A 27,639-nucleotide genomic window follows, 5' to 3' on the forward strand; every position below is an offset into this window, starting at 1 on the left:
ATAGTCAATGTTTTGTGTCAGTGCCTTTCGTTAGGCCTGGAAACAGAATGTAATTGGTTTTGAGCCAACAAAAGGTGGAGGGTGAGGGGATGGGTAAACAAACAAAATTGAGGCTAAGTTACATAAAAACATGGTGCAGAATTTTCTGGAGCGGTAACAGGAGAATGCAGGGGGTCATGCCAGGAGCAGCACCAGCACCTAAAAACAAGGGTTCAGTTTTTGTGATTGCACAACATAGGCCTACTTACATGCCAAGTGGCATAAGCAGCAAGTGACAAACTAGGGGATCACCATCAATGGATCATATCTAAGCTCTGCAATCCTAACATGTCAAGTTGTCAATGATGGTGGACAATCAAGCAACTCACTGGAGCAGGAGACTCCATAAATATTCCCATCCTTCATGATGGGAGAATCCAGCACATCCGTGCAAATGATAAAACCAAAGCATTCTCAACAATCTTCAGCCAGAAGTGCTGAGTAGACAACCATCTTGGCTTGTTCCAGAGGTCCCTAGAAACTCATGGAGATGCTGAACACTGCAAAAGGTTATGGGCCCTGACAACATTCCGGCAAAAGTACTGAAAATATGGGCTTCAGAACTTCCAGCATCCCTAGCCAAGCTGTTCCACTACAGCTACAACAATGGTAATCTACCTGACAGTATGGAAAATTGTCCAGGTGTGTCCTGTACATAAAAAGCAGGACAAATCCACTGCAGCCAGTTACCGCCCATCACTGTACTCTTGATCATCATATAGTGATGAAAGATATATCACAGTGCTATCAAGTGGCACTGGCTTAGCAATACCTGCTCAATAATGGTCATTTTGGGTTCTGCCAGAACCACTCGGCTCCTGCTTTGGTTCAAACACGGACAAAGGACTTGAATTCCAGAGGTAGGGTAGGAGTTACAGCTCTTGACATCAAGGCTGCATTCAAACGAGCATGGTGCCAGGGAGACCGAGCGAAAGGGAAGCAATGGATATCAGAAAAACTCCACTGGTTGCAGTCATACTTGACACAAAGGAAGCTGATTTTTGCTTGTTGAAGGTTAGTCAACTCGGCTCCTGGACATCTCTGCAGGAGCTCCCCAGAGTAGTGTCCTAGGCCCAACCATTTCACTGTTTCATCAATGACTATCTTTCTGTCATAAAGTCAGAAGTAGGGATGTTTGCTGCTGATTGCCGAATGTTCAACACCATTCACAACTCCTCATATTGAAGCAGTCCATGGCCAAATGCAATAAGACCTATATGATTTCCAGACTTGGGCTGAAATGTGGCAAGTAACATTCATGCCACATGAATGCCAGGCAATGACCATATCCAACAAGAGAGAATCTAACCATTTGTCCCTTCACATTCAATGGCGTTACCATTACTAAATTTCCCCGCCATCAACATTCTGGGGATTAGTGTTGATTAGGAACTGAACTGAACTAGCAATACACATATATTAGCGACAGGAGCAGGTCAAAGGTTAGGAGTTCTACAGTCAATAATTCACCACCTGACTCCCAAAGCTTGTCCAACATCAACCAGGAATAAGTCAGGACTATGCTGGAATACTCCCCACTGTGCAGCTCCACTGATATTCAACTAGCCTGACACTATCCAGGTCAAAGCAGCCTCTTTGATTGGCAACACATCTACAAACATGCTGTGAAGAGATTGAATTGATTTTTTTTTTTCAAAATCTTGAGCAGCTGAACAGAGTAGATAGGGTGAAGCAGTTTTCATTTGTAACAGGAACAAGAACGAGATGGCATAGATTTAAAGTGATGTGCAGAAGAAGAAATGGTGATGTGAAGAGCAAAACTTATTAATAGAGCAAAACAGTTAGTAGTTAGGGTATGAAATATACTGCCCAGAAATGTAGTGGAACCAGGATCAGTTGAGGCATTCAAGAGGGTACTGCATGGTTGATTGGATAGTAATAGTGTGCAGGGAGATGGGGAAATGGCAGAAGATTAGCACTGGCTAATAAAGCTAGTGCAGGCACAATGGACCAAATGGCCTCCTCCTGCACCATAATAATTCTGTGATTCTGAATTTCTGTGAATTTTATGATCCATTCACTCTACTAAAAGCAACAGCAGTGTGTACCATCAGCAAGATGCTATGCAAAAATTCACCAAGGCTCCCTAGACAGCACTTTCCATAACCTGTGCCATCCAGAATGACAAGGACAGTAGATACACAGGAATGCTATCACCTGTATGTTCCCCTCCAAGCCACTGAATCCTGGCTTGAAAATATACTGTTCCTTCAGTGTTGCTGAATCAAAATCATGCATTGTGGCTCTTTATAGGCAGCAGCAGTTCAAGAAGACAGCTCAAAAACACCTTGTCAAGGGCAACTAGGGATGGGTAATAAGTGCTGGCCCAGCTAGAATGAATAAATGTATTAACAATTCAGTAAAAATTTGGGATAAAAAGCCGGTCAAATGGTGACCCTATAACCATTGTCGATTGTTATAAAAATCCATCTGGTTGACTAAGGTCCTTCAGGGAAGGAAGTCTGCTGTTCTTTCCTGGTCTGGCCTACATGTGACTCAAGATCCATAGCAATGTAGTTGACTCTTAACTATCCTCTGGGTGAATAGGGATGGACAATAAATGCTTGTCTACCAGCAACACCCACAGCCCAATAAATAATTAAAAAACAAGGAAGCGAGAAATGAAAGGAGAAACAAGAAATTTTAGAGTAAAACTTGCAAAGAAAACGTTACAAAATGGGGCAGTGGTTGCGCTTTGAAATTGTTGAACTCAGCAATTCCAGATGGCTATAAAATGGTTAATCGACCGATGAAACTTTGTTTCTTGAGATTCTGTTGAGTTTCACTGGAATAGTGCATAGGCCGAGGGCAAAGATGTCAGCATGAGATGTGGAATGAAAATGACAATAGGTAATCAAAGCTTGTGGACTGAGGTGGTTCACAAAACAGACACCCAACGAGCAGTGAATTTAATATAGTAAGTTGAAAGAAGTACAACAACATTACATTTTACCTGGGTGGAGAATTTGTGGCTTTGACAGTAAGGAAAGAGGAGGTAAAGGGCAGATATAGCATTTCCTACACTTGCATTAAAAGGTGCCCTGTTTCATTAGAGAATTGACCCTATTTGGCTAAGCTGCTTACTGCTTATTAGCCTTGTCTCCTTTCGGTTTAACCTCATTAAACTAACAATAATCTTTAACTCTATCCCTGATTTTGTTCTACCAGTTACAATCGTCACACTTGTTCTGGTGTTGCAAGAAATAGAGGGGAAAGTAAGGCTGATTGGATTATGATTCTGTGCGAGAAAGCAACGAGTAATAGCTAGTAGCTGAACATTTTCTTAATTTTCACTTTATTTGATCAAGTCAATAAATAACCTTGTTACAGCTGTCAGGGGTCAGGATCATGCTGATAGGCAATTCTGTCTTGGCAGCCTTCAAGGTGCTGGGTGAACACACCATGTATCCCAGAAACAGGATTCAATTACTGAACAGTTAGCCAAACTTTTGCTTTCATACACTTCAGTAGCCATATTGAAGCTGTGCCCAGAATCAGTTAAATGACCACTGTAGTTGATTATCAAGCTGACAGCACATACTGGCCATCAGGAGTTTCTATTTAAGAGGTAGTAGAAGAGTCAGAAAACAAGCAGGACATGTGCTATCAATTGCATTACTGGACATGATTGACTTGAACGTTGGGGCCTTCACAATATACAAACGAAGCAGCTCTAAAGCGTGAACCTCAACAGGGTGTCATTGAAACCCTGGAACACAGTCACTTATTCCATAAAGATGAATAACATAGCAAATGACAATAGTAACATGCATACAACACATAACTGATGAAATAAATAAATGCATTGATTTCAACTTTGAACGTAGCATTGTATTTTAATTGTAAAACCCGATCATAACTACTGGTTAAATATTTAGTTAGGTATTGACAAGATCAAATTCAAATCACTGTGTCAGGATGTGTATCATAAATAAAACAGCAATCCTCTTAATCCCCACCCCCAATCACACCCCTTCCCAAAAAAAACTTGGTCATGTTTACACTATGCCTTTGGAACTGTGCAGTTAGGATTTCAAAGTAATTATTTATCATGACTTTTTAAAATCTTGGCATTGCTGCTGAACTTCCTGGTACTGTGTATCAAAGATTGCATTTATAATTGCAAATTGATGCTGGCCTTCAATCATTAAAGTTGACTTTACCTCTTTATCAGTCAACTTTGAGCACCCTTTCTTGTATTAACTTGTTACTGCCGCAGCTTCCTAAAGAGAGTAACGTATTAGAGATGTTTGTTAACAAAACTGAACACAGCTTTATTATCAAATGATATGGAACTGTATGAGGCGATTTGAAATGTGTCCACTTCCATAAGTGTGCATTATGTTATGTGAAACATGCTCAAAGAGCTCTGTTGCTGCACACATTCAATTTCCAAGAAAACTTCAACATGGGAAATAAAGATAAATATGAATGAACGTATGAAAAAGTTGAATGTGGTGATGGAGAATTGGTGAATTAGAGTAATTGAAGAAATGCTTGTTAAAAATTGTTTGGAGAAAATTTGTTGCAGAGGGATGAGGAAAAGGCTTTTGAGCATCATCCATTTCAAAAATCAAAAGAGAAATTACATTGATAGTCTTGCAAACTTCTTTGCCCTTTGATTAACAGTTATAATGAATACGTAATCTTATAAATGGATTTGGCAGAATTGCAGCCAGGTCCAGTTTAAAGTTGAGAAAACATTATAGGTAGGCCTACATATTCTTTAAAAGAAAATCCCTAATATTGAAATCTAATTCATGCTGTTCTTTAAAAATGCAGCTGAAAAGCATTTTATCTTAAGCAGCTTTTTGAATTTCTATTTGTATCATCGGTGACTTGCAGGAACTGAATTGAAAGATATTCCATTGACAAAGAAAAATTAAGGGTTATTAACAAAGTTGAACGTGTATGTCTTACTTATTGATAGACAATTTTAGAAAAAGTATATGTGTGTATGCTATGAAGCCATTGTGTGATTTGGAGTACAAGCAGACTGAGTGAATGGGCAGATTCGGCAATTATGTGGCTTGGTGGAATCCTTGATGAGAGTCTGGAGCTGTTTGCGAGCCTATTTGTGACCAAATATTTGTTTGATGCCTATAAGTTGCAAAGACTGAGACAGTACTCAAAGGCACTTCACTGTTTAGGATGGATGAAATTCTTACAGATCTGCTCTGCAACCAATTCACACTTTAATCTGTAGTGAAAGGGCACAAATAATAATTGTTGGGGTGAGTGAGCACGGATGGGATGGCGACTGACTGGAAGATACTTGCCGCATCGAATTTCTGCTTTGCCTGCTACGGTGTCTTTAAAGACACTAGTAGGCTGCTTTAAGTAGAGTATGCTGCATCCATTTGTAGCTCAGATTTACATCAAGATGCTACCTGAAACATGTTCAAAGTACTCTGCTGCTGTACACTTTCAATTTCAAGGAAAACTTCAACGTGGGAAATAAAGATAAATATGAATGAACAGATGAGAAAGTTGAATGTGGTGATGGACTCTTTGCTTGTTTCCATTGGTATTCTTGATTCCTGCTACTCTTCTAAAACATGGGAATAGGAGTAATTGAAGAATTGCTTGTCAAAGATTGTTTGGAGAAAATTTATTACAGATGGAAGGGGAAAAGGTTTTTGACTGCTGAAGGTGAATTCTACTGTGGTACTGAATGACAGCCTAAGAACTGGGGCCATTCAGTATTTTGATTATATGGTGTTTGTGGGAGGAATGCTTTGATGCCTCTGACTGAGCTTGACTAAAAAGAATGTGGTCAAAGGTTAGCAACTTGGGACTCCAGAGCAAAAGAAGGCCATTCAGGCCTACGAGTTTGCTCCGCCTTTCAATAGGACTGCTGTATCTGGTTGTGGTCTCAACTCCTTTGTTTGCCCCATTACTGATTAACCTGGACTGTCTCTTGTTTGTTGCGAAGCTGTCTGACTCAGCCTTGAACAATTTCAATGACCCAGCCTTCAATGTTTCCTAGGGAAGAGAATCTACACTAACGACCCTCAGTGAGCAAACAAATTTCACTTGTGTTAAAGAAGAGACTATTTAAACCGTCCTCCAGTTTAGTCTCTCCACATGAAGAAGTGTCCTCCCAGTTCTTATCGCTGTCAACCCCCTTCATAATTTTGTTTCAATAAGATGACCTATCATTCTTCTAAACTCCAATGAATGCAGGCCCAACCTGTGCAAAATTTCTTCATAAGATGAACTCTTTATCCAAGAATGAGTTGGAAAATAAAACTTTCTCTTGATTTGAGTTTTTTTTTGCCCCTGGTTCCTGAGTATGGTTCAGATTGTGGGTTAAGTAGGATGATACTCTGTTTACCAGTGGGCATGTCATTTAAGATTGCTTGAACCTTACTACATCCTTTGGCTTGGAAAGTATAATTTTGAGACTGGTTGAACAGAATATTATTGATGTAATTTAGGAAGAAAAACAAGGGGAGCTGAAGGTGCTGAAAATAACTCAGAACAACCATGTCCGAGCACGGAGAAAAAGAAAAGGCGATTCTGGATTACTGAAGCAAAGTAAGTTGTTATAAAACAAAATAACGCACAAGAAGAAATTGGTAATTTAACTTATTACCACTGCTGTTTCTTGAGGTTTATACTTTGTAATCAAAATGAATTTGGTTTGTAAGTGAAGCTGTAAGTTGAACAAAGACTGTATAAAACAAAAACAGAGATTGCTGGAGAAACTCAGTAGATTGGGCAGCATCTGTGAAGAGAAAATAGTTAATGTCTCGAGCCCAGTGAGCCTTTTTTAAAATTAACAGTAACTGAAGGAAAGTAGCAAAAAGGAAGAGTAGTAATTTAAAAAAAAAAAATTCCTTGCTGTTTTTAAGTTAGTAAATCTAAATTGGTAACAAATTTGTAGTGTTGTGTACAAGCAGTTTATAACCTTAATTGTACTAGCTCTCAATGTGGATATGTGGCTTTTTTGAGAAGGAAGTTTAAAATTGAAATGAGTCTTACCTCTGCCACACAAAAACTGAAAAGTCAGTGCCAGAGATTTAATAATATCTGGCAATAGAGCAGTTTTAGAAATATGAAACTTTTTTGGGCCATTAAACCCTTGTGAAGGAATCATTAGACTGTCAGTCAAGTAACCTGAGTTCAGATCTGGTATTCAGATAGTATTCACTAGATTGGAGAACCACAGGATTGGGTCGGGTACAGGTTTTGCACCCTATCTTATGTAATAAAATGAGGTGAAGTATAAAAGCAGAAGTTATACCCTGTCTAGTAAATTAAAATTTACCCATTTTATGACCCACATTTGCTGGTTTTTGTCTGAGGTACTATATGGAACACTGTGTGCTAAGTAGTCCCTTGTATGGAGAGTGCATGGGTAAACGGGAGGAGTGATAAAGGAAACACTGGACTAGGTTGAACCTAGAACTGTGTGATATCTGTCAGTAGACGATGATGTGACTCTTATGGCAGACAATAGTGTATGCTTCTTTATTAACTATTTAAAAGTAGTTGTCATGTAGTTCAATTTCTATTGTGAAGAATTTGTGAAGCTTGTTAAAAATGTCAAGTGTGCTAAACTTGTGTTCTTTGTCATTTCCTGCAGCTTTAACCTTTGGTGGAAAGAGAAAAGCTTGGTGTTGGGCCTCATATTTGGAAGAGGAAAAAGCTGTTGTGGCACCGACTAAACTTTTTAAAGAGGTTAGTTTCTAGGTATCTAACTGTTGAATCAGTGACATCTCTGAGAATGTGTGTGCATGTTATTTGTAAAATTGTACACCTATGTCTGCACATTCTCCATCCTGAATACGTGCCCTACGATTTTGTGGGCTTCATGTACGAGTGCATCCATTAAAATAAACTATTTATGGATACATAACAATATACAGGCATGAGTAGCTCCCAACCTCCAGGCCAATTTCATTACACACTCTCTGTATTGGTATGCAAAAATGTAAAGGTTCCTGCTCTCGCAATAAAAAATGCTCAAAAATGTTCATGGTTTTGGAACCAATAGGAACATAGGAGCAGAAGTACTGCATTCAGCCCCTCAAGTCTGCTCTGCAATTCTAGATTGTCGCTGATCTTATACCTAACCAGCAAATTCTCAAGCTATCCCCATATTCCTTAACGTTACTCATGACTAGAGAACTATCAGTCTTTGTCTTGAACTTAACTTAATGACTGAGGCCTCCATTAGTTGGGCTAGTAGAGTTTGTGGCAAGATCGTACAAGGCCTAACTCGACGTCATGAGCAACTAGCTGCATCTTTTATGCATTTACCAAGAAATGAGAGATTCTTGCAAGGCAGTGGCAAGCTTCTAAATGCTTTATTAATGCCACAGCTTGCTTCATTAATATTCAGCTATGTATCTTGCCCAACACGCCGAACAAGTGAGATGTCAAGGATTCTCAGTATGGAGTTAAAGTACATACATGGTGACTTCAGCTCACTGCTTGCTCTAAAAAAGGTCCATGATGGACATCAGACACTAATATTTCAGGACATGCTAAATGGGTACTGGCCACACGCACCCTGTGTCCATGAATATTGATGTCTTCTAAGAATCAGCCTGTAACAACCTTAACGACGTATCTCTGATCCACTTAAAAGTATGTTTCTCTACATTAATGTTGCTCCATGGACTGCACTGGCAGCTAGCATTGTAATATTTCTTCAGGGATACTTTACGCTAAGGGAGATCCTCCTAGCTCACGATCTGAATATGGCTGTAACTCTGGACTCTTCACTGACTGGATAGGGCAGGGGCCTCTCCCAGCGTAGTAGGTCGAAGGCAGCTTCTGATGCCCATGCAGGGGCTTGGATACGGTCAGTAAGCTGCTTTGGAACAGATGCCTCCACGTGTGGAGCTGAATGTTAGACAGCCCAGTACCTGTCTTGACTTTTCTGCCCTATTTATCGTTTGTTTTCCTCCTGGTTTGAGACCGAGGTAGGTATTGTGGGAGATGACAGTGGTTAGTACAGTTGTTAGTTTTGGTGCAGGTGGCCCAAGTGAGTGGGCATCACGAGGGCGTGTGGTGAATTCGGGGTTTGTGATGGGTGATAGCAAGTGGCAGATGATATTGCAGATGTATGTGAGAATGGCAAGAACGTGAGAATGGCAAGAACATGAGCCTTAGTGGGAGATAACCTGTGCACGACAGGTATTATAGAAGAGACGGTGGCACTTACAATTGTGTAGTGAAGAAGGTCAGTGTCTTTCTTACAGCAGTGCGCGTTCTTCCAGACTGCTGAGACTGAGCTGACCTGGGTGGCAACCTCAGACCAGGCTCCCATGATCTAGCGTCCTGGCCTCCACTCCTGGTCCTGGAGTAAGGGAAGGTCCTACCTGCGCACCACTCTGTCCAGCAGGGCCTCCACATCCTTCTCTGCAAAACTTAGCACCAATTTCCCCATATCGGGGGCAAAAGTCAGGAAGCATGCAAGGCAGCAGCAGACTGACAGTGCTTAACCAGATGCACAATGGCTTTTAAAGATGGTGTCAGCACTGGGGATGCTGGTTAATTCTGGGATATTCAGCGAGTAGTGCGTTTTTTCTGGAATGGTACACAGTAAGAAGGGGCTGGAATCAGAGGGATGCCATTAGGTCGGAATAGGTAGTTACTGAGGTGGATTTGTTGAGATATACCAGGAGACTGCACTGGGCCTTACAGTGAAAAATCTGCCAAAAATCTCGCTGCAGCTAGCACTTTGTCAAAAATGGGTAGGATTGAGCTATGGGCCTCCAAACCCCTCTAGGCTACAACATTTTCAAGATTCACCAACCTCGGAATGAAGAAACTCAGTCCTACCTGGCTTGTCTTTTAATCTAAGCCTGTGTCTCCTGGTTTTACATCTTTTCTGCAATTATTCTCACTATCCCTTTTAAGAATTTTGTACAACCTCTTCTCCCACAACAATCCAACCTTCCCAGGAATCAGTCTGGTGAACTTCTGCTGCACTCTCCCATGACAAATATATCCGTCGTTGGACAAGGGGCCCAGCATACAATTCTCCAGGTGTGATCTATACAACTGAAACAAGACTTATTTTGCTCCTGTGCCTAAGCCGATTTTAGTAACTGCTGACATTCTTTTGAATTGTTTGCTGCAACTGCTTTCAGTGACGTGAACAAGGGTATCCTAGGTCCCTAGGGAACTTCATGATCAAGGTTATGGACATCTGTTCTAATATTTGATTGGTGCTACATTTAATTAGATTGTGCTCCTGTGAAGTGCAATGCAAGGTTTTACAATTTTTGACTTGTACAATACCTGATCGCTGCTAACAGACTCTCCTCTGCTTACATCATCCAGCATAAAATAAAACACGGAGGTAAAGAATAATTTTGACGTAATCATGCATTTCATTTTATTCTAGTGCCAGTCATTTCCACAGAGCAAAAATGGATTTAAAGTTGGAATGAAGCTGGAAGGGATTGACCCCGAACATCCGTCCATGTATTGCGTTCTTAGTGTGGCTGAGGTTTGTCTTTAAACAGTATCTATTGATAGAGTAGCTAGAAATATGTAAGCGTATTTACAGACGTAGCAGAGGAGATAACTGGAATTAACCAGAAGATCCACTTTCAACACATCTGTGGTGCTGCATTTCCATTGCAGTTTGGTCCTGTCACATGTTTGCTATCTGCAGATTTGTTATTTTTAAACATTAATGATAGGCATGTTAGTGATTTGTGGATATTACAGCTTGGAAACAAATCTTCAATAAATTTCTCTATTTCAACCCGTTTTGCTATTTGATACAGCTACAGGCAATAATCCCTTTATAAATTTGTCTACCATAGAAATAGAAAATATAAATCCTAAAACTAGCTTGAGGGCATCAACATATTTTCTAGAGCTCTTAACGTTTCTGGAATCTTATTTTCAAAAGTTGTTAGTTTTGGAGATTAAAAACCTGTAGAGGGTTATGTTGCAGTGGTGTATATGTCTGCCATATTCCAACTTTTGGGTCTTTTTTTCAAGTGTAACATAGCATCTAATGTCCATTGACTGCAGTTTCTGATCTCCATTGTTGCTGAATATTGCTTGTTTAGATAATGCAGATGGAAGTCCATCCCAGTTGAGGAGTCTGTTTGTTTGCAAATAGTAATTAATTAATGTGTCTGCATGGGTTTCTGCCAGGTTTTCAGGCTTCCTCCCATTCTCCAAAGCTGTGCAGGTTAGGTGGATTGACCCTGGTAAATGCGGGGTAATGGGGTTAGAATTGGGAGTGGGGTGGGGGTGGGTCTGGGTGGGATGATGTTCAGAAGGCTGGTGGAGACTTGATGGGCTAAATGGCCTCTTTCTACACTTACAGGGATTCCTTTGCAACTAGGTTCATTGAAAATTTCAAAACTGAGATTGATAGGTTTCTGGTCAGTCGTCTTAAGCTTTACGCAACCATGGTGGGTAACTCAAGGTGTAAATTATCCATGATCTAATCAAATGACAGGCCAGATCAGAGGGACTGATCTGACCTTCTTCTATACCTAACATTTATTTAATTAAATACCTTTGTTTAAATTAAAACCAAAAACGTTTTTGACTCAACAGCAAAAGCCCAACTAATGCAGAAATCAGTTGCTTTTTTTTTAATAAAAACAAATTTGATTGTTGCCAATACATGTATTCCTAAAAACAAAAGTTTCAATTATTTAAACTAAATCTATGGTACTTCACCTCCTTGCCAAAGGGAATGGGAATAGATTATTTTTGATACATAACCAGAGTTTTTAAAGGTTAACTTGTAAGGGTGGACTGCAAAAATTTATCAGGTATTTCTTTAAGTATGGGAAATTGAACAGTGATCTGAATGAAATATTTAAAGTCTCCCATATAAAAGCATTTTATTAGATATAAGAAAAAAGTTCTCTTGGGAATCAAGAAAGCAAAAGAGCATAATTTTACAATTAAAGCTGAACAATTTGGGATTGAAATCAGAACATCTTTAATTCTACCAGCCTGAACCTGATTTTGAACTGTCCGGCTGACTGAGATAGCTGCTGAGTTTGGAGCCGGAAGCCTAAAGCTGATTTGTAGCCGGTAAATTGGAGCCCAAGACTGAGCTTGTAGCATGTAACAGAAATGAAGCAACAGTCCCAGGTCTGAGTCTGAGATTCAACTGGGCTAAGCTTGACTGCAGCATGGAGGGGTTTTGGTTCTAGAAGCACAGAACTCCATCAGTTCCCAAAGGATATGGAGGTCTGAGAGGTATTGGTATAACCTTGACAGAACGTGTGCATGAAAAAAGGAAGCATTGACATGCTGAGCATCTGCAGATGGCAGAATCAGAGGACATGCAATATAGTTTTTAAAAATTTGTACACAAATTTCCAGGTAAGATCCTACTGTAAATAAAAGAGAAGGCATTGAAATATCTGGAAATGCAATGGCTTCGGAGCTCGGATGGGGGCAGAGATTCTAACCCATTTGATTGTTTCACTGCTTGCCATACTTTAAAAACCTGAGCTTGGGAATATTAGCATAATGTGGGTGCATGTATACACCATTAGTGGTATTTTCAGATGCATCAAAAGCTTTAAAGTTTGGAGCAGTTTTGGTTATGGATTGAAGGGATTGGATGGAGAGATGGGTTGTAGGCAGGCTATTTTTGCAATAACTGGGCATATATTGTTTTAAAAAAAACGCTCTTCCATTGCCATTCCACTATCTCACTGAATTCTATTTAGAAAGTAGCAAGTTCATGTTATGTGCACTGTTGTATTCAGTACTGAATAGTAAAGTATACTTTTATCATAGTTGTATTTTGCTTTGGGACAGGAGGTGAAACTATTGAAATTTTTGTTGGGTGGTCTAATTCTATCAGTTACAATTTCTTTGCTGACATTAGTGCAGGACTGGGATTATAGTCTGTCAAAGTACCTGACTTCACGGTGCTTTGCAATTTAGGACAAATAGTTGGAAACTTTATGTATCAGAGTTGCATTCCAAAATCCTTTCCCCTCCTATCCTGTCACTATGATTGCACTGTTTTACAATTTGATGTAATTTCAATTTATAAGGAAAGCAAACTTGATAAATTTCTGAGATGCTGAATATGAGATTTACAATAAGCTCACCTTACAGGTTTGTGGCTACAGAATAAGGCTCCACTTTGACAAATACTCTGATTGCTATGACTTCTGGGTAAATGCTGACTCGTCGGATATCCACCCAGTGGGATGGTGTGAGAAAACTGGACATAAGCTTCACCCTCCCAAAGGTAAGTTCCAAAGCTATTTTCAGAAAAGTTGGCATTGATTATTCACAAGCCTTTCTTTTGAAAAGGGATCACTAAAATTGATGTCAGACATGGGGAAAGGTATCATTGACTACGTTAAATTAGGCTGCAGAGGTCACCCTAAACAAATACTAGCATTCGCTTCTCTTTCCGATAGAAGTTTAGCCTGACTGTTTCATACCCAACAAGTAGATGTGCAGTGAAACACATTTAAATAGGTAATATGGAATGACAGTGAAGAGCAATAAATCATTGGTCATGAATGTTTGCTTTTCTTCTCCAGAGCTGTGTTTAATCTTGAGCCATGTAGCATATATGAACATACAAAGTCAAGGAAATACCATCTGTTTCATCCCTATCACAGCGTTAAAACTGTATTAAAACGTACTTTATTTTTAATCTGACTGGATTGGTGGAATGCTTACACAAGTTTGTCACAAATGGCTACACTTTTTTTTGTAATATTGTTAATCTTTTTTACTGGACCAAACATAAGCAGTTTGATTAGTTTTTAAATGCCATAAATTTGATTCCTTGAGGTTGTAGACATACTTGCCAACCCAGTGGGTTTGGTTGCAAATGTTTTGTCACCCTCCTAGGTAACATTGTCAGTGTGCCTCCGGTGAAGCATCTGTGTCCTGTCCGCAATGACCGTGAAGAAATTACACGACTCAGACATCAGCAAGACAGACTACCAAAAAATGAAGCCAGAGGGATCCAACACACCCTGATTCTACAGACTCTCCAAAGGTACACAAACAGGAGGTCCCTTTCAGACCCATTGTCTCACTGTCAGGTACATCAACATGTAGATTTGCCAAGGAACTACAACAGAAATTAAAATACTTAGTGGACAACACTACCCACTCCATTTACTCATCCCAACAATTCTTCAACATCATCAAGGACACCGGGATAGATGAGGATGAGGTGATTATTTCTTTCGACGTAACAGCACAATTTACATCCATAAACATTGACCCAGCCAAAGAAACAATTGCCACACTGCTAGATGAATCAAGTAGGTGGGCAACCGAGGACACCAACATCAATAAGGACACCACTTTGAAACTACTAGATCTGTGCCTCACATCCTACTTCACCTTCAATGATAACATATACAAACAAATCAACGAAACAACAATGGGATTCCCAGTATCAGGACTGATTACAGAAGCAGTAATGCAAAGGTTAGAATGGACAGCACTCCCCACTATACAACGCAAACTGTGGGTCTGATATGTAGATGATATCTTTGTGATTATTAAACTCACTGAATTGGAAGAAAACCACCAACACACAAACAACACCCTTACCTGGATAAAATTCACGAAAGAAGAAGAGAACAACAACTGACTACCCTTCCTGGACATAACGGTAGAACGCAAAAACAACGGGGAACTCCAGACTAGCGTATACAGAAAGACCACACATACAGATCAGATACTCAATTACACTAGCAAACACCCCAACATCCACAAACGGAGCTGCATCAGGACATTATTTAAATGAGCCACAACACATTGCAGCTACCTGGGACTATGCAAAGCTGAACAGGAACACGTATACAGAGTCTTCAAATGGAATGGATACCCGAAAAGCGCAATCCGCCGTTACCTCTGAGACAGACCATAACAGGAAGACACAACACGATCAGAATCGCTTATCACCCTACCGTACATCAAGGACATTTCAGAGATAACCACATGACTACGCATACCCCTAGGTATCAGAGTAACCCACAAACCACCCGACAACAGCTACTGATGGATGTAACGGATCCCATACCCAAAACCAGCAAAACTGGTATAATATACAAAATACCACGCAAGGTCTGTGAGAAACACTTCATTGGCCAAACCGGAAGAAAATTGACAATACGGATACACGAACACCAACTAGCCACCAAGAGACACGACCAATTCTCACTTGTCTCACTACACACCGACAATGAGGGACACGAATACGACTGGGACAACACATCGATAATAGCACAAGCCAAACAGAGAGACACCAGGGAATTCCTGGAGGCCTGGTATTCCAACCGGAACTCTATCAACAAACACATTGAATTAGACCCTGTGTACAAACCACTGAGAAACAGGACCGGAAGTAATATCAACCACCCCAGCAAACTGAGGCGTATAAATAACAAGCAGGACAGAACACCGACACTTCACCAGAGGCGCACTGATGATGTTACCTAGCAGGGTGACGAAATGTTTGCAACCAAACACACTGGCTCGGTGAGCAAGTCTACAACCTCATCCAATACCTGAGGTACAAATCTTCTCAAACTTTAATTTGATTTGTTTTTGAAATACTTGTTTGGGTTTTGTTCCTGACTATAGAAAAGCTTAATAGATCAGCATTAGCCATGGTAAATGCAGGGCTAAAAGGATAGAATTGGGGCTGGGTTTGAGTGGGATGCTCTTCAGAGGATCAGTGCAGACTCGATGGACCAAATGGCCTCTTTCCACACTGAAGGGATTTGATAATTCTATGATTACAGAAAACTACAGTGCGACCAAGAAGTACCAAGGATTGGAGTCATTAACGATGCATTTAATAAAATGGAAAAGATTGATCAACACAAACTCATCATGAAAACAAAAATGAAAATTCTGAAATGCTAGATTACAACAATTTTGATTTACAGAAGGATGTGTTGGATAATCATTTGTTATGAGCTATGACCATTATTCCCAGAGTTGTTCCAAAAGTGAAAATGTTTGCTTGCCACCAAAATGTCCAATTCTATCTCTCTAATTTTAATTGAAAGCATCTATCCCACCAGGTTTGTGTATTTAACCAGAAAAAAAAAAATTATTATGCACAAGAGTCGATAAATTTGGAGCTGGAAAAGCACAGCAGGTCAGAGAGCATCCAAGGAGCAGGGACGTCAATGTTTCTGACTGAAACCCGCAGTCCTGACGAAGGGTTTCAGCCCGAAACATTGACTTCTCTGCTCTTTGAATGCTCTCTGACCTGCTGTGCTTTTCCAGCTCCAAATTTATTGACTCTAGCTTCCAGCATCTGCAGTCCTTACTGTCTCCAGTTTATTATGAACAACTTGTGTTTAACTGATTGTAACAGAGACATATGAATTACTGGTATAAAACTATGACTCCACCTCTTCTCAACTACCCACACATACACACAAATGCAAGTAAAGCTTTGGATTTTAACAGTGAAAAATCCACAGGGGAAAAGCCACACAGAGATAATACAGTTTGGTAGAGCAAGTCTGGAACACAGAATTTGCTGAGTTGTTTTAATGTCTTCCCATAACCTTTGATCCCCATTCAGTTCATCACTGACACCATTTGGTTTGCACCACTGTTTGATCTTGCAGTCACTGCTTTAGAATTGATCCTTTCAGTATCCTTGAAGGCTTTCTTTTTCCTTCCTTTAGCAGGGCCATGCAAAGAGAGCAGTTACAGGAAAACGTGGGTGAGAACATTGAGCAGGAGCTGGCTTTGTTGGTACACCTCACTCAATGGAGGGGGAGAGAGAGAGAGATGCTTGAAGCTTTCTCTTTGGAGATTAGATTCTGCTGCACTGATCTCACACAGAACCTCATCCCAGGGACAGGGACCAATCCAAACATATGCACCCATAATAAATAGTCAATGGAAAAGCCGACCATACCAGTGTCACTGGCCCATATCACTCCAAACACAAACAAGTGGAGATGGTTTGTTTGGCTTCAGTATCCCCAAAAAATTACATTTTGTGGGATTTCACAGAGGTCTGAGCAAGCTGGGTTATGGTGAGATTTGTGGCAGGGAAGTCTGGCAAGGCCACCTAGAAGATAGAATGTCTTGTTCTGTCTTTTATATTTTTAACAGTCTCCTTAATTCACTGTAGCATTTTCCCAGTTTTGGCCCACAGTTCCAAAACAAAAAGAAAATGAAAAGATGTGGTCTTTAGCAGGGTAGCAATACAGGGAAGAATTGAGGCTACAGAGTTTTTGTTTTGAAGATGTCTTGGGCAAGCCACATTTCTGAAGAAGAGATGCCAGCAAGGTCTGAGGCCCAAGAAGCCTGCTGATCAGGATCAGGAAGAGACCATTGGAATTTCTTGCAGGGGTCGTGTAATCAGGTTTCATGATTAAGGAAGTCTGATATTGATGGGCATGATTGTTAAAAGAGAGAGAGATAGACAAAGAGTGACGTTTTCGAAGAATCTTGTAAATTAAATGAATGTGCCACCAATGAGGCATCCACCCACCACCACCACCACCAACCCCGCCACCGCGGCTGGCTCGACCCCCAACAACGTCTTAACCATCCCCTGCGGTTCTGCCCTCACACTCCCCCTACTCTTAGAACAATTCCCCTTGTCCTCTCATTCAGCCCCACGAGTCTCTTCTTTCAAAAAATCATCAGCCACCATCTCCAGCAGGATACTGCTACCAAACACAAATAAAAAAAACTATAAAAGCTACCATCTTCAATTCTGATGAGGAGTCACGTCAGACTCTATGTTAACTCTGTTCCTCTCTCCACAGATACTGCTAAACCTGCTGAGCTTCTCCAGCTCTTTCTGAATATATGTTTGCATATTTATTTCTACATTGTAACTATATTAAAATGTGACTTGCTAATATGGTAGGCCATGATGGAATGAAGCTAAACCTTTTAGAAAACCATTTGGGATGTGTGGGTCAATCTCATTGTAAGCGATGTTACCTCTGGAATTACTGCCTTTTCTTTGTGCATTTAAGCATAACATTGGAGCAGGGTTAGACCAAATGGCCCTTTGAACATGCTGCACTATTCAGTATAATTACGGTTATCGTCCCTCAACTCCAATTCCTGCCCATTTCCTGAATTCCTTGATTCCACGAGAGATCAAAAGTCTTTCCACCTTCACCTTGAATATATTAAATAATGGAACACCCTAACACCTTGTGCTAGAGCATTCCAAAGTTCAGAAAGGTATAGTACATCTTTTGGTTTCAAATGCAAAGTGTTAACTATTAATTCTATCTGTTTTAGGATATAAAGATGATGAGTTTAACTGGCCATCATACCTGAAGCTGTGCAAGGCTCAAGCTGTGCCCAAATCCCTGTTTGAAAACCAAAATACAGTAAGCATATAACATTATTCAGGATGGTTTGTTTGAGAATGGGGGTATTTATTTCCACAGCAGCCGCGCTTTAAGAGTGTGGCTTCGGTTTTTGTTTGTGAATTGTGTTTGTGTTGAAGCAGCCAGGCCCCTACTTTAATAGGAGGGGGTTGCTTTTCTTTTTGGAGGTCATGAGCTCCGCGTGTGAAAAGTCCAAAAAAAAATGTAAATGCTTAATAACGGGGCCTTACTACCTTACCATGGATGGGCTCTGATGAAAGTTGAGGTGAAGAGTGGAAAATTGCAGGCAGGAGATTACACTGGGACTGAGGGAAAAGGTACTTCAGTCAGATTTGCAGAAACTCCCTCGAATGGAAATTGAAATGGATTGCCCCTGGTTTTCAAAAACAAAATGAACTATTGAATCACCATCACTTTTTTGTTGAAGCTACTGATTTTATTGCATTAACGTGATCTATTGGCTATGGATGGTTATTTTAACTGAACTAGCTTTATGCTGGAAATGTGTGCAATGGGAAATGGTAGGATAATGGCAGTGTCACTGGCCTAGAAATCCAGAGGCTCAGCCTAATGCTCAGGTGAGACAAATCCCACAATAGCAGCAGGTATATTTTAAATTTAATAAAAAAATTCTGGGATATAAAAATAGTCTCAACTTTTGTTATCACAAAACGTCACTGATTTGTTGTAAAAATAATCCAGGTAGTTCACTGATGTCCTTCAGTGAAAGAAATCTGCAAACCTCATCTGATCTAGAGTCTCAGAAATGTGTCTGACTGTGTTATAAAATAGTTTAGCAAGCTACTCCATTTTCAGACAACCAAGGATGGGCAATGAATGCTGACCTTGCCAGTGCCACCTGTATCCCATGAAAGAATAAGCAAAAGGTGTCATACTCGTGTCAGAAGTGTCAGTGTTAGAACTAGGTCAGTTTCCATTTGTTAGTGAACGTGTTTTAAAAAGCATTGATTCTAAGACTAAAAATTGTTCCTAAAAGGGAAGAAATTTGGGAATGAGTTCAGTTAAGTAGTACATTCGCATCTACAGTAGAATAACCAGTTACCTTGAAACTGTTAGCAGGGACAAATTTTAGGTGTTCCTTTTCCTTTTTATTTACCTGTGATCAATTTTTTATGTGGATGTGTGTTTTATTACAATAAGAATGATTTTTTTCATAAGCCAGCAACAAACTCTTTTTTTGCATTTAAAAATGAAGCGTGTTTCTTTATTTCTTACACACTTGCCTTGGAGGTTAATGAAACAATGAAGTCTCATTCACTGAACTCACCCACAGTATCATGCACATACCAAATTAGGTACAGTAATTCCAGAAAGGTAATTTACCTTGGTCTCGCTTTCAGTGCAGGCCTAATGTTTCTTGATTGAGTCAATGGTTTGGCTAGAAGGAAGATCTTGAAAAAGCAGAGATTTCTTCGTAGCTATGATGATTTTTGTAGTTGATCTGTCAGAAGGTCAATTTCTCAGTTGAACTCCAAGCTGGAACAGAGGAGAGTGACCTTTTTCCTCTTTCAAGATATTGTAGTTAATACTTTGACCTTACTGCAGTGGTCTGCTAGCTTTACTTCCAGTTCATACAGATTGATGGATTTGTCCTAATTCCTGGTTTGAACACTTGTATCTTTTTAGCAGGGAATAAAGGCAGATCTATATCATGTGACCTTGCGTGAGGTATTGGATCACGGTCCAAATAAGGTTTATGATAATGTCACAAGTGGTCTGGGATGATTTTTTTCCACTTGTGACTCCAGTCAACTACGGGCCTCCTTATTTTTTCTGTAACAGCGCTGATTTGCTTTTCAAAGGTATTGAAGGGCCTTGTCTATCTTGATTCTGACTCAGTGAGTCACATTCAGAAGTATGCCGAACTGTCCTCTGTTGAAATTAAACACTTTCTTAATCCACCAATGAAGAAAGCTGTCTTGATTTCCAGCTTTTTAACATGTATCTCTACCTTCAAATCTTCAAAGTTTTATTGCATCATCGTGCCGGCACTTGACATGACATTGGCTATTTTGATGTACATAAGAAGTGAGTCTTAGTCAGCTTGATACATCAATGTGTGATGGACATTAATGACATCTATTCGGAAGTTGCTGGAAAAGCTCAGCAGGTGTGGCAGCATCTGTGAAGAAAAGAAAATCAGCGTTAACGTTTAGGGTCCGGTGATCCTTTCTCAAAACATGAGTTTAACGCAGTTCTGAGGAAGGATCACCGGACCCGAAACGTTAACTCTGATTTTTTTCTTCACAAACCTGCTGAGCTTTTCCAGCAACTTATGTTTTTGTTCCTGATTTACAGCACCCACAGTTCTTTTGGTTTTTATTTAATGACATCTATTCATTGCTTGTTTGTAGGGGTAATTGTTTGACTTATTGGAGGTGAAAAAGACAGTTTATGTTGGGGCAGTGTATTGGAGCTAATTAGAGTTCACTTTTTTGATTTGTCGAGATTTGGGATATTGGATATTTCAATGTTTGGAAATATGTCTCTTATTCTTGTTATGCCACAGGCATTGGGAAAGCATTGGGAGACTTCACCCCTTTCTGGAGAGAAATGGAATTCTCTCACAAGTCCAATACCTGTGTCTGAGCCTAGATTCCGGTCCTTCCATTTCAATCCTGGTGAACATGTGGCAAGATTGCACAGGAAGCAGTGTGGCAAGATTAACCCCTTTATGTTTTTAATCAGTTTATTTCTATTAGTTCAGCTGACTTTCCCTGTCCATCACCTGAACTGTCATTAGATATGCACTAACAAACGTTACTGTAGCTGACAATTGTTCTGTGCAGTAATTGTATTATTGATTCACCATTCACTGTCCTTCTGTAGGTAGCTGCCTCTATGTTTAACCTGGCCATGCCATCCGTTTGGATTTGGCAGTTAAGTTGATTTATTGATCCTTTAGCTCGTCTCTCAGTGGTGCAGAATATTTGCTTGTAACTCAAATATGACAAACTCCATTTACTGCCACACTTGTCACACATAACACAATTTATTACCTGAATACTAGAATTTTCAAAAAGGAATCGTGAAAGCACTGGGAGTATGTGACTGATAGTAAATTTCTTACCCTGTTTACGGATTTGAATCTATTGCCACACGACATTTTAAGGCAAGTAACTTTATTTTAATTTTTATTTAATATAAGCAAAATAGAATATTTACATGATTACACGTGTATGTTTTCATTTTGTTATTACAATTTGGCAATTTCAAAACCATTCCAGGGCAAAAATTAAATATTAATGAACAGTTGCAGAAAAATCTCAGACAAAGCCAAGCAGAGTTTTCTATTTGTACAAGAATCTAGTTAAGTTATTTGGAAGCATGTATTGATTTCTAGCTGTCAGTACCAGACAGTAACCAATTTTATCATTGTTTTTAAATAAATGCAAATACAAAATTATGAATTACCATAAATATTTTTGAATTTTTTTTGTTTCAGACTATTACTCCATTAGGCTTCCGAGTTGGTATGAAACTAGAAGCTGTCGATAGAAAGAATCCAGAATTTATTTGTGTGGCAACGGTATCCGACATGGTAGATAATCGTTTCTTGGTGCATTTTGACAACTGGGATGAAAGCTATGATTATTGGTGAGCAAATCAGCCTTTGCAAACTATTTTTGTAGCTACTTGATGTAAAAATCCATTTTAAAGTGTCTTAACCACAAGTGAGTGCTAATATGCCAGTTAATATATATTTGTGCAATTGATTGGTTGATGAGACCATGTGACAGGTGGAGACAAAGGAATGTATTTGCATTTCTGTAGATAATTTATTCAAAATATATATTTTAAAAAAAAAACCTCAATCATACCATTGTCCTGTGAATGAGTTTGCATTGTTTACCTGTAACTTGCAGACAATTCCATCTATTGATCACTCCTTACTCGAACATTTCTTCCCAAAATTGGATTTGTGAAGGGCATTTTTATTTGTTCAAAGGATGTTAGCATCACTGGCTAAGCCAGCACTTATTGCTCATTGTTGCTTGTCTTGGAAAAGTTCTGACATGATTGATTGATCCAGTCCTTATTGATTATTATGTTTCACAAAAAATGTGATTTCTAAAAAAATAAATTGCAGACATCAAAATGTTTGTTTTAAATTTCCTTTTTCTCCAGTTTCTTTACAAATCTGTGTAACGTCTTAAAGGAGAATTGTCGCCTAGTTTTCCAGTTACAAATGCAGGAAAAATTCTACAGGTAAAAGCAGAGACTGCTGCGAGTGCTTGACAGATCAGGAAATATCTACGAAGATAAACAATTAATGGGCTGAATCTTCCCTTTGAAGTACTTTGTCATTGTGCCTTGTCCAACATGGGTCGGAGTGAATTTTCTTACACAATCTTCCACTCTTCACTTCATTAATTATGCTACCGAGCTCATGGACATGTTCCCCACAGAATCGCAAAGCTAGAGAAATGAATTTGCTGACCACTGCCAGGATCTTGCAGCATTCACTCATCTCGTGCAATAGGAAAAGCCCAGCTATTGACCATTTTACCCACAGTGAGCCAAAATGACCCCTTGCCCATTGAGATCTGAGCATCAACATTAAAAGCATGGTCCAGATGAAAGGGAAGCTAGTCCCTGCTTTATGGACAGTGATGTGGAGGTGATGGTGGATGTTGTGGTGGGAGGAGGGAAGTCCTTTTTTCCAGCTGACCACCACAGGAGCCCATGCCACTGGACCAAACCAGGGACATGCACTACAGCGTGGGTCACTGCTGTGTCCTGAATGAAGTAGGTTGACTAGAAGTACAGAAAAAGGCCAGTCTCTTCTGCTCGATAAGGGTAGGAGCCAAAATTTTCTCTCTGATACCTCCCAATCTCAGGGTGTATACGCGCACACCCCCCAGTCCATTAGTCTGTTATTCCCTCTGTGTATCCCCTACTCAATGGGAACACCTCATCTCTGCTCCTGCCCTTCTATCACCACAAACGGCTCTCCCATTCATGTCCTTTGATACCCAATCCCTCCCTTTGTTCATTGCAGGAAAGAAAATGGCCCTCAACTAGATCCAGAAATCGGAGAGGTAGCAGACTTCAAATTCCACATTCCCTATAATGAGAAAATTCTGGATTTGGCTGGAGATGACATAACTGTCCATATGTTGATGGAGAAACCACAATGAGAATCCATCCATTCATTATGCTGTGCTGTTTTTTCCTGTTACCATCTGTGCAAACTCATTATTATCTTAGATGAGTTTTTGAGCCTTTTTTACACAGCTTATTAGTGCCTAGATAAGAGGAGAGAGATAGTGGCACCCACAAAGGGGCCGATACTGGAGTCTGTCAGCTTCAGCTTCAGCTTCATCTCTGAGGAGCAAACCAGTTAGCCCACTAAGGATGTACTAGCAGTGTTTTCAACTGCACCCTCCACCAGTTCTAGACTTCCACCTCAGTGGGTAATCCATGTCGATGAGACTCCTTGAACACAACCTGGTGAGCGTGTCACTGACTTATCAGAAGTTATTCAGCAGACTGCCAGATAGTAGGCACCTGCTCAGCCTTAGACATGAGGCAAGCCCCTATTCTCAGCCAATAATAATTTCATTAAACTGTACAAGACCAGCACAGGAATATCTGGCAGCTAGGTCAGAGCTGGATAGACTGGATCATTGAATAGAGGAGTCTACCAAAGCTATCAGTACAGTGGTAGGTTCAGCATGTGTGTGTTTGGCTGCCTGTATGGCTAGGTTGACAACTGGCACAGAGATCCAGGTCTGCCCTTGGTGTCTGCTGGATATTTGCAGGAACTGCATGCCGTTGCTCTAGCCACAATGCTCTGCATTGACTGGCAAGGCAAAAGGAGAATGAGGGATCTTGACCTCACTCCAGATGTCTCTTTGTCTCAGAGCGAAGATGATGCAAACAGGGAGGAGGAGGTGTCACACTGGCACCCAGAATCTGCTTCTGAGGACACTCCTGAGCTGCCTGGCCTCTCCATAGATCCTCACGTACCACCACCACCACCATGATCAGTGATTCCAAAGTCTGCAGCAGTTCAAGCCAAGGATGTCCCAGGGAATGAGCACCCAACTCTCCCAGGCCAGCAGGGCCAATCATAAAGCAGGCTCTGTCCATCCAGCTGCAGAGCAAGAAGAAAAATTAGAGGGCACATAGGTGGCATAGTTTATAACAAAATATAACCTGGTTATAATAAAACTTTCACTGTTGTAAATGTATCTTTACTCAGACTGTTAAAATTTCTGCTACTTTTTTTTTGCTGGCGGATCTGGCCAAGTCATATCTATGTAAGAGATTAGCTGTCTCTTCAAACATCGCAAGACTGAAAAATTGTAATGGCTAAGCATTGTTACCTCTCACAAGCAACAAACTGTTTGACTGCAGATAGCCTCAGACTTAAGGGATCCTTGAACCATGCTGTTAAGCACTTCTTCAAAGTGTCGCACTTGACTGTGGACAATAGTAAGGAAAACAGGGTATAGGGATTGTCCCAGGTGCCAAGTCTGACCTCAGTACAGACACCTTGAATCAGTGATGCTTCCACACATCTCTGCAGGGCAAATGTGCATTTTATCTATCAACTTTTCAAGGAGTGCACTGCTATTCAAGGCCAGGAGATGTACAATGGGCAGCTGACATCTCCACTCTCTCTCAATGTGGTGATTTGTCAAGAAAAGGTATAAGCTGCATTGCGTCTCTCAAGTTCAGTATTCTCCCTGAGGATGTTTTAGCATTTCATGGCAACTTTTCAGTCCACGCATATTCTTAAAAATATTTGAAAGGTTAATGATGATGGAAGGGTCAAAAGGAGATTCCTCAGGATTCCTATCAACCTTACTACACAAGACTTGGTTGTGATATCCTGATGGATGCCTTTAGAGCTACCTAACCTTAGCCCACGCGATGCTAGTGTATTGTGTCATAGTGTTTTCTTTAATCACCAGTAGGACATGTAATCTGTAGATATTTTGAGAGGGGATTACTCAAATATATTAAGTGTACAATCAAATGAATAATGAGACATTTATTCAGTAACACAAAAACTTTCCAGCAAATGTCACAGTTTTGTGATGATGAGGTAAGGCATCCTTAATCTAAGTTGGTATTGCCTTTCAGGCAGTGAAACGTAATGACAGTGAGGCCTGAACATCCAGTGTCTCATCAGTCTCCTCTATATTTTCAACCTACTCCTTCTATCTCTGGAAGGGCATTTTCTGGCAGGGCTTGCTGACATAGTTTCAATGGCTATCTCCTTCTGCATTGCAGTTTGGTTTGAGCAAAGCCACAAGGTCTCCAGCGTGGCATTCTCCGTGTGACCAGATGATCTGTGGGGAATGTCAAATTGATAACATGGTGTTATTGAAGGAAGTCCTGAGTCCTCACATCCAAAACAATTAAAGCTCATGTTATGTCCTCTGACAGTGTAGGTGGCTTCCCAAGGAGCTTCCATAAAAAGCTGTTGCAGCTTTTGTCAGTCTTTGTTTTTATTCATTCATGGGACGAGGGCATTGCTTGGCCAGTATTGATTGCCCAGAGGGCAGTTAAGAGTCAACTACATTGCTGTGGGTCTAAAGTCACATGTAGGCCAGACCAGGTAAGGAATTTCCTTCCCTGAAGGACACTATTGAACCAGATGGTTTTTTTCTGACAATTAACAATGGTTTCATGGTCATCATTAGGCTCCTAATTCCACATTTTAATTGAATTTAAATTCTACCGTCTGTCATATTTGCATGTAGCGTTAGCCATTTTGTGTATTTATTGTGTAGTTGACTTACTATTTGGCATGAAGACTCCATCTGTACCTCACACATTTCTCCTCATCTTTTCCCTCTGGCCCATAATCTTTCAGCTCCCTCCCCTTCCTGTCTTGGCACACCCCAGTGACATTATCATCTATCAAGATGTAATGGAATAGTGGTAATGCAATGGATGTTGCCCAGCTGGATTTTAAGAAAGCATTTGACAAAGTAATACTTAAGAGACTGTTGAACAAAATTGAGGAATGGGGTCGTAAGTGTTAGCTTAAATGAATAAAAGATGTTATAAGGACTGGAGGCAGTGTGTTGTGGTAAGTAGTTGTTTACTAGACTGGAGAATGGTGGACAGTTGTATTCCCCAAAGGGACAATGCTTTTTTTTAAACTATATATGGCTGACTTATTTTATCAATTCGAGGGATGTGGGTATCACTTGCTTGAATTTATTGCCCAACTGTAAATGTTTTGATGGCTGTTAAGAGTCAATCACAATGACACCAGATTTCCTTTCCTAAAGTGAACCAGATGGATTTTTACGGCAATTAATATTTGTTACATTAGGTGAGCTTTTTTCCCCCAGATTTTTATTGGATTCACATTTTGCCATCTGCAATGGACAGATCAATGGACCCAGATCCAAGAATATTAGCTTAAGGTTCTAGAAAACTAGTACAATGAGATTACCACTACGCCCCTCCTCCATTTGACTATTGAAATAGAGTGTCACAGTTTTTTAAAAAGTTGCTTACGTAACCAATCTTGATGGTACATCAAACATTGAATAATTTGCAATATGGCATGAGAATATGACAGGAGATTGCACAGAGAAATGGAAGATTAGAATTCAATACAAGGAAATTTGAGGTGATGTATTTTGGAAAAAAAAAAGTGGTAGGGACAAGCAATGTATACTTGGTGGCACAGTTCTAGGGTTTTTCTGTGTGACATATACAAGTTGTTCTTTGTTATTTAGTACTACCCCCCCCCCCCCCCCCCACACCCACACACACACACACACACACACACACACACACACACACACACACCTGCAGATAGAGAAAGTTTTTGACTGTAAAATGCTGGATAAGTGAGGAAATCTAAGCTCTGATATAATCTTGGAAAATAAAGATATGCGAGTAACAGTAAAGAAAAACTCAATTCCTTTGACTCATTTCAAATTCCAGCACTAAGAGATACCGTTAAATTCCAAGGCCCTGTAAACAGATATTGGCCATTAAGTACGAAAGGAATGTGACAAGAGTGCTGCAAGTTAAGCCAGGACCTACATATACTAAGGTCTACAAGCTTTCTTCCAACTGTAACCTTCATCTGTGCTGAAAGGGACAGCTTAATAAGAGGTAGCATGGTTAAGGTAGTGGTCTCCCAGACTAGCAATTTTTCCTTGTTTCCAGCCAAGAGAAACAGTTTAAAAAAAGAGGTTTGGTGACCTTCTGAACATCAAATATGTGGCCAAGCTTGGGGGTTTGTTTATCT

General features: G+C 40.1%; 1 protein-coding gene across 1 annotated transcript in view; it reads left to right on the forward strand.

The window, feature by feature from the left end:
- LOC109912959 (L3MBTL histone methyl-lysine binding protein 3) overlaps positions 1–27,639 on the forward strand; it is a 135,833-nt gene that overhangs the window by 40,047 nt on the left and 68,147 nt on the right. Inside the window, exons 6-11 of the mRNA XM_048597043.1 lie at positions 6,501–6,600; positions 7,652–7,746; positions 10,427–10,531; positions 13,138–13,273; positions 18,295–18,386; positions 21,853–22,004. Of these exons, the coding sequence (XP_048453000.1) occupies positions 6,501–6,600; positions 7,652–7,746; positions 10,427–10,531; positions 13,138–13,273; positions 18,295–18,386; positions 21,853–22,004 (680 nt within the window). The remainder of the gene's footprint in view (positions 1–6,500; positions 6,601–7,651; positions 7,747–10,426; positions 10,532–13,137; positions 13,274–18,294; positions 18,387–21,852; positions 22,005–27,639) is intronic.

This window comes from Rhincodon typus, chromosome 5, assembly GCF_021869965.1.
Source record: "Rhincodon typus isolate 14 chromosome 5, sRhiTyp1.1, whole genome shotgun sequence".
NCBI lineage: Eukaryota > Metazoa > Chordata > Chondrichthyes > Orectolobiformes > Rhincodontidae > Rhincodon > Rhincodon typus.